The sequence below is a fragment of the Myotis lucifugus genome, unplaced genomic scaffold (genome assembly GCF_000147115.1).
Source record: "Myotis lucifugus unplaced genomic scaffold, Myoluc2.0 scaffold_305, whole genome shotgun sequence".
Taxonomy (NCBI): domain Eukaryota; kingdom Metazoa; phylum Chordata; class Mammalia; order Chiroptera; family Vespertilionidae; genus Myotis; species Myotis lucifugus.
This window is the reverse complement of record NW_005871353.1, coordinates 287058-304599: the sequence shown is the minus strand read 5'-3', so window position 1 is coordinate 304599 and position 17542 is coordinate 287058. Positions and strand designations below refer to the sequence as shown.

General features: G+C 40.9%; 1 protein-coding gene across 4 annotated transcripts in view; it reads right to left on the bottom strand.

The window, feature by feature from the left end:
* Nucleotides 1-17542, bottom strand: part of KDM4C (lysine demethylase 4C) — a 282134-nt gene that overhangs the window by 48618 nt on the left and 215974 nt on the right. For all 4 annotated transcript variants that reach the window (XM_006100251.3, XM_023763877.1, XM_023763876.1 and 1 more), the window contains one exon: nt 3994-4179. In XM_006100251.3, the coding sequence (XP_006100313.1) occupies nt 3994-4179 (186 nt within the window). The remainder of the gene's footprint in view (nt 1-3993; nt 4180-17542) is intronic.

Sequence of the window (17542 nt, the reverse complement as noted above, 5' to 3'; positions counted from 1 at the left end):
ATGTAAATATTCAAAAATGCCTATGCTAAAAATTTTCCTCCCAGGCAAGCCAGGCCTTAACTTTCATCATCTGGCACAAATGGATTGAGATCTCAACAAACCACTTCTATTGATAAAAAGGTGAAGGATTTCTTCTCTTTTTAAAATGTATGTTTAATTTAAGAAGATTGATCAGATTTAGGCCTGAGTCACTATAATATTTTTTTCTTAATCCTTGCTAAGAATTTTTTACCCCAGACTTTGCTTTGATCAGAATTCTCTCTGTTTTTCAATATCTGTACAAACTCAGCAGGGTATCTGGAAAATAACTTATGTAGAAGAAACAACCCATATACAAATAGCAGATCAATATACACAAGTCTGTTCAGAGAATAGTTGGTCATATCAGTTTTACTAAACAGAATGGAAGTTAGCAAAATCTAAATCATTATAGGAAAAGTAACCACCACCAAAACAATTCCACTGCCAGCTAAACACAAAGAAGCCGAGATCTGGAGACGGGAAGAGAGTTTGTGGAAATGGCACCATTCTTATCATTGTTAGATGAGTGCGAGCTAAATTCTGGTTCTCTTTCTAAAAAGTATGGAAGAGAAACTAAAAGGGGACATATCCAAGCCATGGGATTGAGCTCCAACCTAAAGGAGTTAAATAAAAAGGGAAAGAAAGGATGGAATCATCCCATAGCTGCACTGGATGCGTCAACCCTTTAAGCCACGGCAAGCTCACTGGCAATAGAAGGCCACACTGAAAGCAGATAAAACTCTCACATGTGATTAGTTCTCATTATCTGGTAGTCTCTTGGAGACTTCCCTTCGCCCTCCCACACCTGATTAGTTACTAAGGCCTGTGAGGCTACCTCCAACAGGTCTCTAGAACCAAGGTGCTTCTCCTCACCCCTGACATGGCCACTGGATATCCAGTTCCCCTTCTCCTATCACCTGCAACAGGACATCACCTCCCCACTAGCTTTCCTGCTTCTTCTCATCTCTTCTGCTCTGTGTCAAGAGAGACCTACCACTCTCCTGCACATGTGCACCCCTATGGTGGACCTGTGATGATTAAAATGATTATCTGTGAACTTTCGTTACATACTTCTTTCTACCTTTAAGAATATGAAAGCTACCTATTTTTTCAAATAGTATTTTTTTTAATTACAGAATGTGCTTACTGTTTAATGAAAGAGTACATGAATTTTTTATAACATTATGCACCATTATATTTTACACCCAAAGCTCAATAGCATTGAATAAGCCAGTATATTTAAAATAATTTGTGCCCTAGCTGGTTTTGCTCAGTGGATAGAGCGTCGACCTGCAGACTGAAGGGTCCCAGGTTCGATTCCAGTCAAGGGCACATGCCTGGGTTGTGGGCTCGATCCCCAGTAGGGGGCGTGCAGGAGGCAGCCAATCAATGATTTTCTCTCATCATTGATGTTTCTATCTCTCTCTCCCTCTCCCTTCTTCTCTGAAGTCCATTAAAAATATATTAAAAAATAAAATAATTTATGGTATTAAAGGAAAACTAGAATTTGCCTTAAGATGGTCTTTTTGATGCAAAATGCAAATAACTGGAAGAAACAAAAAAAAGGGGGTGGGGGCAAAAACCCCAAAATGAGTAAAAATGGAGGTCCTATTGAAGTAACTATAGCTTTATACTTCATTTCACCAAAATTGTATAAGCATCCTCTATTCTGGAAAAAGACAGGGTTAGGGTGCCAAGTCAGCTTGATGTTAATAGTACTCACTGCTATGATTCAGCAATTGCTCATTACTCCCAAAGAGCAATGGCTGAGGACGGAGACAAACCATAGTTCTGACTCTCGGGAGCATATGCCCTAGCATTCACAGTTTACACAAGGAGAAATACGTGAGTAAATTTGGACTTCTTTATGCTTGAAAAGGAAAGAACGTTGAATGCAACAGGGGCAATCACAATGCTCCTCCCTGGAGTTGCTGTCACACGTTTAGGGGAGGACTCCATACTTGGAGTCTAACTGAAGAATACTGAGTAAATAAGAGCTAACAGGAATATATTTTCAGAAATCCTGTGCTCACCAGGCTTCCCAACTTTGCAAAGGCAATTTACAAACATTAAAATTCTTCCCTCATAAGAAAAAATTGCCACATGTGATGTTACAAATTATGTGATGTTTTCCCTGCCCTTACAAAGCATACCATGCTCAAAGGGAAGAATAGAGAGTAGTTTCTAAATCACCTCAAAATTAAATATTTTCTTTTTCATCATCATTTATGGAACATTAGTAACACAAACTGACTGAACCACACACATCACGCTTCAGAGGAACAAGGTCCTGATTAAACACCTGGATCTCTTTAATAGCAACGGCAATATAATCATCAGTAACCACAGAACTTTGGAATATTAAAATGGCAATGTATGATCCCACCATTCGAGGTTTGAGGTTTGGAATGCATTCACATACCAGCACCTGCCGCTCATTAACTGAATCAATTTGGGCAAGGAACTGAGCTTCTCTGAATTTAGGTTTCTTATCCCAGTTCCCACAGGATTATAGCACCGAAACCAGCAGTAGTAGTGGTCGTCGTAAAAAGAGAAAGCAGTGATACCACTCCCATTTTCTGAGGGCTTACTCTGTGCTGTGGTCTAAAAGCACATGGGGAGGTACGCAGCCATTGTTTGTATGAGAGGAAACTGAGGCACAGACAGAAACCTGCATAAGGTGCACGTGTGTTCCCACTGGCAGGATCGAGGTGTGAACATCAACTGCTCTGACTCCAGAGTCATGACCTCATTTACATCTCAAGATGCATCCCCCCATGACATCTAATGAGGTAATGCTACTAACTGGACATTGTAAATAGCAAAGCACCAGAGTGATGCAATATGGTAACACTGGAACAACCCCACAGAGTAAGTCCCAACCCACAGACATTAAGAATCTCTCAAGACACCCATGGAAGTTGCTGGAATTGTTAAAAAAAAAAAAAATTGGGAGACTTGTGTGGGTCATGGCTCCCCAAGCCCATGCTGATGACTTGGCAGGCTGCTCACAGGAGGTTACTAGAGACATAGGACAAGCACGTTAGGCTGCAACTAGTCTGTGGCCAAGCCTCCCAGGAATAACAAAGGGCAGCAAGTTAGTGAAGCTGAGCTTTGATACAATGCTTTAGCCTCCTCACTGGCAACTAAAAACAATTACGGTGAACTGGAAAGATAACAGGAACACAGCAACTCTCTCTACATTGTCCTAACATTTCTAAGCATTTAAAACAGAGGAAAGACTCCACTCACTCAGGACAGGTAAACTGAACTATAGTTAAATTCACACGCTATTGGTTGCAAACACTCTTTCCCCAGAAATAGGTACTGTCCTGAGTGAGATGGTCAAGGCAGAATAAATCGATCTCTAAACTTCTCTTCAACATTTCCACTTTACTGAGACTGCCATCACCCCTCCCAGGGCCTCATGCTTCGCTTAGTTTATCCCATCTCAGGCAGCGAGGCCCCCAATGTGCATGACCACCCCTCTCGCTATACTGTGTTGCTCTCTTTGTTTCTTCAGGAAGAGATGAAATAAACCCCGAAGGCCAGAGTGTACAGTTGTGTAGATTAAGCACCACATAATCTAAGGTGGAGTAATGGCTCTCACATCACTCCGTCCCAGAAATGGTCTCACCCTCACCCTGAATACTGCAGTGCACAACCTGCATAACATTCAGCAGCCCTGTACACATATCCAAAACCAGAACAGGCATAGTGAGTTTCACCTGTTCATTCATTCGTTCATTCACTCATTCAACTTAATAAACATGTATGTGTGTAACATGCACCAGACACTGGCTGGTCCTGGGCAAATACAAGTAAATAATATTGTACAATCCCTGCCCTCCAGAAACCCACACCTCAAGTCTAGACATGTCAACAATGAATAAGATTACATAGTAGAACATGCTGGCCTAGGAGGGAATTCATACACAGTCTTGGCACCTGGGAAGAGAGAGCAGGCCTTACCATATTTGGGTTGGCCTTATGTCGAAAGCACGTGATGTTCACCACATATGGCCAGTCATCAGGCTCCATCAGCACCCCTGCGGCATGAGCACATGTGACATGGAAGGAGACCGGGCAGCGGCCGTAGGAACACTGGATGCAGGCTCCAGAGACCTTCTTAACCCGGTATCTGCAGAAGATGCATTTCTGGAGAGTTAAAACAAAGAAGAGCATCAATTCACTCTGTTAACAACCAATTTCTACACTTCACAGAATAATAGCTATTAGAGATGAAGAAAACTCATTACATCAACAAGCCCTGACCCTCCAGGGGCCCAAGTAGTGACAGCAACACTTTCAAGAAAACACACTGCTTCGGTCACATACTCCCAGACATGTTGAAATACTTCTTGTGGTTAGGAAAAGCCAAGCCCTTCTGTGCATGGTTCTCCAGGAGCAGAGCTAAGGCAAGGCCCAAGAGTGCGCCCATGAAAGCTGAAGCTACTTCTCCTGTATTTCCTGCATGGCAGGCCTTTTTGTACATCAAGAGATAGAATGAAGGTTTGGAGGACAGGCACACACCGCCTAGGTTAGATGAGGTCTTCAAAAGTGCCCAAATAGCACACATATGGACTAAGTTTTCCATTTGCAAGAAAATGTAAGAGTGTTAAATGGTCCAATGTGGAAACTTGGGGTTCAAGTGTTTAATAATCCAGATCCTAACCCTTCATGACTGACAAAAATATGCCTCCCAAAGTGAGAAAATTGAAAATCATCCCAAAGGGCATAATTTTGTTGAATATCTATAGCTGACTAAGCCTGGGGAAGAATGAAAATAAAAACAGCAATAATGATTACTATAATCTGAAAATTAAATTGCATACAATTAGCACTACACATCAGTACAATTCTTATGTGAGATGGAAAAAATAAAACAGCTTCACTAAATATAAGATCTGTGAACCAATACTTGGGTTAGGAAAAAATATTGATCGTAGAACAACATAGGTTAGGTTCAGAAAAAAGAAACAGAATGATGGAAACGCTCAACTTTTCATTCCTAAGGATAAAAAAGGCCTGCAATCTGATCAAATGTTAGAGTAACTGTTCTTCTTTTATAGGTACATTTTCCTTCCTGGGACAAAAAAAAAAGGTACTTAAACTCAATGCCTTTTGGGGACTGTAATATTTTATCACAGAGCTGCAAGAATCAATGTGCACTTAACTTCTAACTCTTCTTTGCCTTCACATCTAATCAGCCACTTCAGTCTTATAGATTCTGTACCTTAATCTTGCTTTGATCTCTCTCTGCCCATCTATACCAACTGCCACTGCCTCTGCCTCTGCCCATGGTGTCTTGCCCAGCATAGTAATGGCCTCCTAACTGGTTTCTCCCTCTTCTATTTCATTCCATTTCAATTCATCTTCTCCAGGCCTGCCAGAGTGATGTCTTTACAACATAAATCCTATGTCACCCCCTGTGTAATGTTCTTCAATGGCATCTCCTTATCTCCAAGACATTCTAGAAAAAAAGGAACAGTATGAGATGGAAGAGGAAAGCTTAAAAAAGGCCCTTCACGGTCTGTCTGAGCAGTATTCTCTCTCAATTGTCCGCATAAGAGTCCTGCATCCCGGGCATTTATCGGATCCTCCTATACATCTGGATTTAATGTACAATTTAAAAAAATCTAAGTGGGGAGAGGGGTAAGTATGTAGCTTAGCTAATTAAGAAATTACAGAAATAGAAAGAGAACACACCACAGAACTAAACAAGACCCATTATAATATGAATAAAAGCATTATTTAGTATCTTAATATATTTTTTATATCAGTTTCAATACATTATTGGTAATTCTTGGTATGTTGGTATCTTTTTGACAATTCTAATCATTTGAAGTGTGATGACAGATATATTAGCAAAACTCATACCTGGAGCCCCAGGCATAATCAGACAATCTTTAAGAGCCTAATCACAGAGGTCAGCATTTGATAAGTTCAGATAGTAACAGATGTATAAAATGAGAACTTGTTTCCTATTTTCCTAATTAAACAGGACTTAGGAGTGGGAAAGAGTATTATGACTTAAGTAATTAATGAATTAGTAACTCTCAGCCTCCTCCACCATCACCTCCTTATTAAACAGAGGCCTTCCAGAAAGGGTGGAGACAGAAAGAATACACTTAAACCCAGGAGGATCCAATGCTTGGAATCTAGTAAGGAAAGTGCCTCCTTTCCTAGGAAGACCAGAGGTGGTCATTTCTACGGATAAAACCTGGATCTTTAGAAAGTTGACCTAACTATAGACCAGCGATTTTTCAACCAATGTGTCACAAGAATTTTAAAAACATGAAATACCTGACTCTTTAGTCAGGTGCACTGACTTCTTTTCCCTTAGATCAGTGGCTCTCAACCTTCCTAATGCCACAACCCTTTAATACAGTTTCTCATGTTGTGGTGACCCCCAACTATAAAATTATTTTCGTTGCTACTTCATAACTGTAATTTTGCTACTGTTATGAATCTGATATGCAGGATGTATTTTCATTGTTACAAATTGAACATAAATAAAGCATAGAGATTAATCACAAAAACAATATGTAATTATATATTGTGAAATATTTATTTCTAATTACAAATAAATGAAATTTTGTCTTGAAGCATGGTGTAGCATGGGTAACAGTCTTAATATAACAACAGTAAACTACATTGCTACATTTTGCAACAGTATGCGTAAAAAGCCAACGTCAGTGCGAAGGTTGAGATTGCTTCTTTCTCACCAGATCAGAAATTCTCAGGGAAGTCTTTGCAAGAGCACAACGAAGATCATCTTCCACAACAAGTCTACTTCTGTATTTAGACTTGATAACCAACAAGCTGGAAAACCCTGTTTCACAAAGATATGTTGTTGGAAATGGAAGAAGAAGGTGCACACAGTCACAGACAGAACAGGATATGACTGCAAACACTTGATCCAGAATTTTGTAACTGGCATTGTAGAGAAATCAGTTCTCACTGCATCGTTGTTAATAAGTTCAATGAACTCCTCTTGTGCTGTCTCAGGAACATCTTCAACTTTGACTATGAATGGGCTTCTGGCAAGTGCAAGTGGGGTGTCAGGTAGATTTGGAAAGTACGATGAAATTTCGTCTGCAAGCATGTGCAAGTGTTCTTTCACAGAAATTATCATTGTAATCCTTTTGTCTGGTTCAATGTCATGTTCCTCAAAGAAAGCAGATAAGGCAGGCAACATGTAAATTTTATTTTCATCCAATTTTTTTTTGCCAAAGCTGAAGTTTCATTTGGAATGATCGGATCTTTTCAGACAAATCGAGACATGTTGCATTTGGTCCTTGCAGTGATAAATTTAACTCATTCAAGATGGCAAAGATGTCAACCAAGTAAGCTACTTTCTGCAGTTCACTTTTATCGCCAAAAAGTACTTCGAACTGCAGTCTTGCTTTCTGATTAAAAAATGTTTTGAGTTCATCAGGAAGCTCAAAAACACGTTTTAAAAATTTTCCTCTCGACAACCATCTCACTTCAGTGTGAAATAGCACAGCATTGTTCGGTGCATTCAACTCGTTGCACAGTTGCAAAAACAGTCGACTGTTTAAAGTGCTCTCCTTTACAAAATTGACACAACTTATGACGCTTTTCATTACTTCTTGTAACTCTTGTGGCAGCATCTTCGTTGCTAATATTTGCCGATGAATCATACAGTGAGTTCCGATGACTTTTGGTGACTCATTCAGTACCAAACGTTGAAATCCAGATCGACATCCTATCATAGCTGGAGCACCATCTGTGCAAACACCACAAACCTTTTCCCAAGAGATCTTATGCTCTTTCAGAAATGAACCAACTGTGTCAAATACATCACATGCAGTAGTTATCGTGTCAAGAGGTTTGCAAAAAAGAAACTCATCTTTAAAGTCGTCATCATTAATATACCTCACGTAAACCAGTAACTGTGAACAGTTTGCAACGTCTGTAGATTCATCAAGCTGATACTAAATATTGGAAGTGGAGCAGATTTAATTTCCTGGATAACCTGATCAAGAATATCAGCAGACATGTCATCTATTCTTCTGCGGACAGTGTTGTTAGAGAAGGAAATTGCATTCAATTTCGTAACGAATTCGTCTCCGATCATAACTCAAAGAACAATGTCTTTGGCCACTGGCAACAGTAAATCCTCAGCAGTGGTGTGAGGTTTCATAGCTCTGGCGATTCTGAGTGCCACCAAATATGAGGCTTCAACGGCTGCTATGTTTTATTTGTGGTACTTGCCACCAGTGTCAAGTCTGGCTTTCTTGAGTCCATCAATTTTGCTTCTAAAATAGTTGGTATCCTTGCCGGCAAAGCTCGGATGCTTGCTATCAAAATGGCGTTTTAGTTTGTTTGGCTCCATAGATTCGGCTGATAGAACTTCACAACAAATAACACATTGCAGTTTCTCAATTCCTGCTGTAATTATTGAGGTAAAACTATACTGTAAAAAATCCTCACTATATTTTCTTTTCTTAACATTCTTCTCTACAAGATCCATTGTCATGGGATGGTTTGCTAATGAAAATAATATATAACAATAGCTTTAATAATACAAAAGATGATACATGGCATAGTTCAGTCAATACAGTTCATTAAAGTTTCCTATGATTTACCATTCTCTGTGTTGTTTTTTTACATACCTGTTACTATCACAAGGGGGCAGTATTCACATCAATCACAGCTGAATATAAAAAGACTGATCAGCATCCATATTAAGTTCCCATGGTACAGATATTTTTTTTTTGCAGTAGTTGATGATTTTACAGTACATGATTTTACATGTACCCAGTAATTATAATTCGTGAAGTGTCGTTTTACCTCCAATACTGCTGCTTTCAACACAGTAGCTGCTTTTAACAGAGTAGCTGCTTTCAACACAGCAGCTGCTTTCTACACAGTAGCTGCTCTCTACACGTGTGACTGGTCCGCATAAGTACATTATGGCACCAACCCTGTCACATACACCTGTATTTGTATGGAGTGTATGTGATGGGGTTGGCGCGATGATGTTATCACGCCGGGTACTCGCATGTGGGTGTATCTGCATGTGGGCGGACCCGCCTGGAGATGGATAGAAGAGCGGTGTCTTGGTTCCTAAGACCATTGAAAATATGTGTTTTCCGATGGTCTTAGGCGACCCCTGTGAAAGGGTCGTTCAACCCCCAAAGGGGTCACGACCCTCAGGTTGAGAACCGCTGCCTTAGACTGTCAAATGAAAAAATGACAATAGCCAACACAACAAAAGCCATCCGGTGTGAATGAATCAAAATTCTAACTATATTTTTGTCAGATTGGCAAAAAATTACTTTTTTGGTGTGTTGAATTTCAGTAATTAGTTTATGTGTGCATGAGATGAAAAAGGTTGAAAATTGCTGCTATAACTACATAACTCAATACTTTGGAAGATGTTTATTCAGAGGGTTGAGAAGTTTGACTTAAACATCAAATAGGTTCCTGCTGAGATAGAGAACTACACAAAATCCAGGGGAAGCTATTCTGTGCCCTGCAGGACAGTCACTGTGGTACATACAGTAAGTCCCCAATTGATGCTGTTGATAGGTTCTGGGACTTTAAGCAAAAGGATGTATAATGAAACCAATTTTACCATAGGCTAACAGATGTAAACAAGAGTTCTTTTTTTTTTTAATTGTTTAAAGCATTACATATGTTTCCTCCCTGCCCCACCACCACTGCCGCCCTTCCCACCACTCCCAGCCCTGAGGCAAGCCCCCACCTCTGTGTCCATTGGTTATGCTAATATGCATGCATACAAGTCCTTTGATTGATCTCTAAATCCTCCCTCTCTCCCCCATCCCCTGCCATTTGTCTCTGGATTTTTGTTCATCAGTTTATTTTGACCATTATATCCCACATATGAGAGAGATCATGTGATATGTATCTTTCTCTGACTGGCTTATTTTGCTTAGCATACATAATGCTCTCCAGTTCCATCCATGCTGTTGCAAATGGTACAAGTTCCTTCTTTTTTATAGTGGCATAGTATTCCATTGTGTAGATGTATTACAGTTTTTTTTAATCCACTCATTAGCTAATGGGCACTTAGGCTGTTTCCAAATCTTAGCTACTGTAAATTGTGCTGCTATGAACATAGGGTTGCATATATCCTTTCTGATTGGTGTTTCTGGTTCCTTGGTTAAGAGTTAAGTTCTTACAGCAAAGATTCCTGGAGCAAGAAGAGCCAAGCATAACAAAGGAGAGTGAGAGGCTGCCATCTCAGTTGTTTCTCAAAGAAACAACTTTGAATGGAATGACATCTTATTTGAGGACTTGCTGTATTCCAAGCCCCATGATCACTTACTGAACCAGCTCTCTGGCCCAGTTGAAGATCTGTGCAATCTGACAGCTACACATGTCTGGGCTGCACAGTTTAATTCAATAAGGCAAAGAGTAAGAAAATAAGACACTTCTTAAGAAGGTTACAGTAGAATAAGCGCTGTGAAAGAATTAAGTATAAGACACTCTGTGGAACTAGAATGGCTGGTGCAATGCATTATGCTTAGGGGCAACATTGGGAAGAAGGCTTTAAAGAAACACAATGACTGACTGACTCAGTCAGCCACTGCTACCATCCCTCCAGCCCCAAAGCCTAAATAAAGATATAGGAAAAGGAATGAACACAGAACAAGAAAGGGTGTATCTAACTCCAAGAAACAGATCCCCAACAAAAAGCTGTTAGTAGGTATCTCTAAGGGGACAGTTCTTGCAAAACCAATGCCAAGAGTAGGAGCCAATACCTAGAAGACAAACTGCCTGTCGGGCCCAGCCCCATGTACCATCCTATCCCCAATCATCAGCAGCACGTGAGATAACCTGATTTGATCTGAATCCAAGTCCTGTGTCTGACCCGACATTCAACAAGACAAGTGGGCTCTCATTGGGCTGCGGAAAGAACAAGCACACCCAAGATATGCAACTAAAATACTAATAGATACTTCAAAAATCACAAACTTTTGGGGAAAACCAATGTCATAAAAGAGAGGTGCCATAATTAATAAGTAGAAGAATATCTGACTTCAGGAGCCAGTTTAGGGAAACAAGAGTTTAAAAGAGGCACAGATTATGATAGAGATTCTAAAATATATCCCATCAATTTAAAAAAAACAGTAACAACTCTACAGCTACCTCTAATAATTTTAAAAATGTTGTTATAAAAAATTCGAGATGTGCTGAATAGTGGAATGGATCCCACTGGAGATCAAATTAGCAACTGGAAGATGGAGCCTAGAGAAATTATCAAAAAGAAGAAAAATGGAACACAAATGCTAAACCGTATGCAGAAGCAAGCCAGATGTTCTATCTCTTAAAAGGCAATCCACAAGAAAAGAAAAAGAGAAAAGAACAGAAAATTCCCAGACCTGAAAAAGGCCTAAGATGTAAGACTGATTTTTTAAAAATCTTCTAACCATATCCTAGAGTCACATCTTAGACCTCCAAATAAAAAGAGAAAATCCCAAAATCTTCCAGAAGAGAAAAAATCAGATTACCATCAAATCTCTAATCTGCAACAGTGAAAGCTTAAAGACAACAAAACAATGTCTTCCAGCTTCTAAAGGATAATTAAATCAGGTTTACATCCAGCCTAATTATCATTCAAATGTGAGGGCAAACATAAAGATTTTTTTCTATTCCTTTGAACATTCAAGAAGTGAAAAGGCAACCAAAATTCTAAACATGTAGGTAAATCTATATGAATATTGACTTTGCAAGCAATAATAGTAATATCTTCTGTATGTTAAATATGAGAGACTTTAAATAAATGAAAATAGTAGCATATAAGGAGGAAGTGGTAAAAGTGAAGTTTTAAATGTTTAAACATTCTTGAATTGTTTGGGAAAGAGTAAAAGTACCATTTAACTAATCATGTGACTGTCACATATATAAAATAAACTGCCATTCTCCAGAGCATTTTCTCAATCCATTGAGATTTTACTTCTGGCAATTGTCAGTTTGGCTCAAATAAACTTAAAAATTCTCCATAGGTTTGGCTGTTTCTTATGTTGACAGAAGCCAAGGAAATTCAGAGACAAAAGATGGTAAATACTCGGGCTAGGGAAGTGGCTATTAGGAGGAAGGTAAATTTTGAGTGTTTTTTACTCGTTACTCGTTGACAGAGACTCTATATCTTCCTCTAAATAGAACTACTCTATTTAGCTCAAGGTCAGCGTTGGACAGTCTGTCTTCTGTGGGAAAGAACCTCTCTAGCAGCTGCCTACGTCTAAAAATGGATGAGTGTGGAGGCGACGCCAGTTTCTAGAGGGATAGGGATGAGGGGAGCTGGTGAACAGTAAGATTACCAGGCATTTAAAAGTAGGGAAGGTTCAGAAAGACAGGGCCATTCTTCCTCCAGGTCTCTGGGGTGCCAGTGAAAGGGAATAGAAGCCAGTTTCGGGATGGCAATTAATAAAGGAGGTTTGAGAAGTCAAATGGGGCAGCTTAGAGAACCATCATTCTGGGTGCTGCAGCACAAAGTCAAGGAGGGGCTGATGGCCAGGGAGACTGACAAACATGGCATACCAGGAAAATGCTGAGCCAGAGTGACTTTAAAGTGTCCTTTACCTTTATGATTTCCTAGTAAGGATGCCTGAGACATAACAGCTGCTCAGTAATGTTTGCTGAATTAAACTGAATCCAAGCAAGACTTTTGTCAAGGTCTGGCCTTCTCATCTATGTCCTCAACAGTGAAAAAAGACGCCTCATTATATAACTACTACAGGCCTGGTGCACGAATTTGTGCACCAGTGGGGTGGGAGGTTGGCCAGCCAGGAAGGGGCCACAGAAGGACTCCAGAGTGTGTCCAGCCCGTCTCAGTCCTGATCAGCCAGACCCCAGTAGCAAGCTAACCTACCAGTCAGAGCATCTGCACCCTGGTGGTCAGTGCACGTCATAACGACTGGTCGACCAATCAACTATCTGCCCCCTGATGGTCAGTGCATGTAATAGCGAGCAGTTGAGTGGCATTAGCATATCATTAGCATATTACGCTTTGATTGGTTGAATGGATGCCCGGACGACCAGACACTTAGCATATTAGGTTTTTATTATATAGGATGCCACAGTGGCTTTAGAGCACTTCAGAATGACTGGGAGGCCTTCATAAAGCACAGCTTGCTGGCCCCACCCCAGAGTTGGGGGCAGGGGCATTTAATTTGTATTTTTAACAAGTTCCCAGGGATGCTGACCATATTGATCCAGGGATCACACTTTGAAAACTACTGGGTTGGAGGATGAAAGGGTTAAAGGGTGTCAATTATTGAGAGCCTCTATAATACAGAATAGGGAATTCAGGAAGTACAATGTTTTTCATCTACTCTCTGTGTCAAGGGCTGAGAGAATCCTCAGGCGAGTATGATTTATAGAGCACTGTACTTTCTTGGAGGACAGGATTTCCATACTCATTCCAATGGCATAGGCCATTAAGGCTCCTAATGGATTGAGGAATTAATGAAGTATCTGGCAATGAGACTTTGTGTATCATTAGATTCCTTGAGCATACAGCCTGGCAAAGGGTATCAAGAAATGATGAGCTGTGAAGGAGTTGGAGGTTCAAAGCACATCCCCTTCCTTTTTTATTTTTATGTTAATACGATGTGTACTATAGTTTTATTGTTGTTTCACCAGTTTTATGATTTTTTTTTCTCCATAAATAGGCAGGTAATTCCAAAACAGGCACAAATGCTTTTTATTTTAATTAGTGCTTTCCTCTCAGACAAATAACAAGCTAATGATAATGATATATTAGCGAATTCCTTTTTCCCTTAGCGCTCCAAAGTCACTTTTCCCCCCAAGCACTACACAGCAAGCTAACATTCCCAATTCAAAACAGGGAATAATGCTGGACTCAATGAATGCCGCTATTGTTGTAGGCAAGTCAGAGGATTGGGGTCAAAAGTTTAATTCTGCTCCAGGTTTTTAATACAGGTTTTAAAGCAGAATTTTTTTTTTTAACTCACAAAATTTACGTTCTGCTCATCAGTATCATTAAGTGAATCACTCATATGCCAATTCTGGCCAGCACTAGGAGGACGCTGTTCTGAATTCTACAGCAAGAGCTCACAGACTAGGGGAGGAAACAGACAACTTAGCGAGCAGGATGCAACAGCTGTTAGGAGAGCAAGGTTCTGAAGGAGCAGAGAGAGGAGAAGACTGACACCAATCAGCTTACCCACGGAGCTAAAGAGCGATTGGGGAGGGACAGAAAGGGGAATATTGAAAACCCACGTCCCAGGTGGACGGAGCCTACAGGGACTGTAGGCTGCTTTTTGGGCTGCTTTTGTGAGAGGCAGCAATTGATATGTAGTCTCATGTCACATGGAATTGTTCCTGTCTCAGCCATCTAACAGCAGATACCATGGAATGCTACAGTAAAACTCAATTCTGAGCATGCATGCATCAGCTCATAACATGGTAAGTCCTCTGTCTCTCCACACAGCCACCCTGAGAAAAGTTATTTCTACACTTCAAGTTCAGAGCATTAAAATAAATGGCTCATGATGTCAAGTGTGTTGAATTAAATCCTTATTTATGAGATGTATCAGAAGCCATTTATCTCATTGCTTTTTGTTTGGTGAGATTCACCCTGCAAAAGGTGAGAAGCTAAGAAGTCAAGTAGCAGGCTGAAGAGGAAAGGGCGGAGGAATGAGCTCAGCCAGGCCATGGGCAGAGCTAGAGGAACGGGCAGAGGTGGCAGGGGTCAGGAAGAAGGCTGCACTCACTCCAAACAAGGCTGGAGCGTCATTATCAGCCCCGAGAACTGCTAAGAATCACAAAAGACCTCCAGCACTGGAAAGGCCTTCACAGTTCAGACACACACTGACAAATTAACAGATGACTCTTGAAATACACTATGTGAACAGTCCAATCACACTTCCTTTCACTTTGGATCAGCAGATACTCCACAGGGAAAATCACCAAAGAGGAATCTTTCTGGAGAAATCTTTTAATCCCAGCACCAGAACATTATTGCACATAGTCGGTGCTCAATAAATACCCACTGACTAAATGAATGATTGTTTCCTTATATAGTGTGTTAATTTATTCTTTCAGCCATTTTAATACTTAAGTATCTTCTACATAAAAGGCATTATACAAAATGTGAAAGGAGATGCAAAAATAAAAAACAATCTGTGTATTCAAGGAGCTTTATGGGGCATACAAAAATAGCTATAACCAAAGCTTCGCAGTGGTAATTAAGATAAACAAGTTAAAGTACTACTGGACTTGGAAGGAGAGAGGGTTGGACTAGGTGAGGCCAGCATGTGTGTCTTGGCTAGTTACCTGCCTCACCCTAGCATGCCCACCACTTCTCTACTGAAATCTAGAGGAGGAGGAACTTCATGGCAGCCACTTAAGGTACAGGACAAGGAAGCGGATGTGATTCTGCCTGAACGGCTCAGGTCACGTGGCAAGAGACCTCAGGCAGGAGACCTGTGAGCCACTCAGAACTGAGGGCCACGAGTCACCAAGTCTAGGCACTGCTGGGTTAGATCTATTGGTCTGGCTCCTGAGAACTCGGAATAAAGTAAAATGGGGTTTCTCCAAAGTCAGAAGGTTCCTGTAATTAACTTCTTGGAGTTCAGAGGCCACGTGTAGTGCTTCTGCCCCAGGCCAGGCACTGCCTTGGAGAGAGTTGGGGAAATGCTACACACCGGCACAGGGTCTGCCACATGGCTTGGAGAAACCACCCAGCAGGCTGTGGAGAACTGGGGAAGTCAGCAAGAGCAGGTGGACTGTGAGCTCCACTTGAAGAGCTAGCAGGTTTCAGACAATGAACATGCGATGGAACGAGGACAGAGGAAGGACATTCTAGATCAGTGGTTCTCAACCTTCCTAATGCTGTGACCCTTTAATACAGTTTCTAATGCTGTGGTGACCCCCAATTTCATAGTTACAAATTAAACATAAAGCATAGTGATTAATCACAAAAACAATATGTAATTATATATGTGTTCTCTGATGGTCTTAGGCGACCCCTGTGAAAGGATTGTTCGACCCCCAAAGGGGTCGCTACCCACAGGTTGAGAACCACTGTTCTAGATGGATGCAACAAAGCTCAGGGGTGGAAACCATGAGGCTAAATTAAGCTAAGAAGTGTGAGCACAACTAAAGGATGGCAGGCTGGAAAGGAAAGAGCTCAGCAGATCATGGACAGTAGCAGCCTGACACAGATCTCACTTTCAAGTGCCAAGGTGAAAGAATGATGGTGGCTTAGTAGTGGCAGCTAATTTTTAGATGAAAAATAGGACTACTATTTTATTACAATTTTCTGAGTGGCTTAGTTTTAAACTTTAGGCAACCAAGCAACTCTCTAGAGCAACCCACACAGAAAATCAGAATGACCTTTGGCTAAGAATGCCTTTTGGTCAAGCACGTCTCTTTGCTTGATCACCTTTTGCTCCTTTGGGCTGGACAAATTCTACTCATCTTGTTATCAAAGGCACCTGGTGCAGTGTAAAAACTAAGTTTCTGGGGAGTACCTTGACCAAATAACCACAGTCCTCCTGTCTTCCCTATGGGGACAGTATTTCATAGTAGTTACAAGCATGAACTGGGAAGTCAACCTGAGTCTCAATTCCAGCTCAGAACAGGTACACGGGCAAGTCACATGAATAGCAAAAATAACATGGCAAGAGCAAACAGAAGTGAAGAAGAAAGGAGGTTGTGGGGAAACAGGCTAGCCTCTGAACGCTTCCTACCTTTCCTTCCTACACGCCCCCTCAGCTTTCCCTCTGCACTTACGATCTGGACTGTCAGACATATAAGCAGCATTCGTAAATAAATTAACTATTAAAGGCAAGATCACAATCTCATGTTGAAAGGGGCATTTCTCTAGTAGTATAGAGCAGCATTTGCTGAATCACAAAATAGGTAATGTTATCTATGCTGAGAAAAATCAATCACTTATCGTTTCTACTTCTCTAACCTCCTATTTGGGTTCCATCCTTTATTTCAGGTTTATTTCCAATATAAAGGGCAACAGGGGTATACAATTACAGCATATAAAGAACACTAGAACAAATCTTCTTGGGTACTTATGGTCACTAAACATCTTTCAGCTGACAGGCAGGGAAAGTAAGTCTCCTAAACCACAAAAGAAACATCTCTAAGTACTTCTGCACTTTCATTTCTTAACTAGAGGCCCGATGCACGAAATTCGTGCAAGAGTAGGCCTTCCTTCCCCCGGCTGCTGGCAATGGCTTCCCTCTGGCACCCAGGAACTGGGCTTCCCTCCGGCTGCCGGCTTCGTCCAGAAGGATGTCCAGTTTAATTAGCATATTACACTTCTATTATTATAGATATTAAAGAGCACCTGTTTCCTTGAGGATATTTCATTCTATGAAATTATCTATACTAATAAAAGGGTAATATGCTAATTAGACTGGACATCTTCCGGACATAGCCATGGTGGCAGGCCAAGGCAGAGGCAGTTAGGGGCGACCAGGCCGGCAGGGGAGAGCAGTTAGGGGGATCAGGCCGGCAGGGGAGGGCAGTTAGGGGTGAC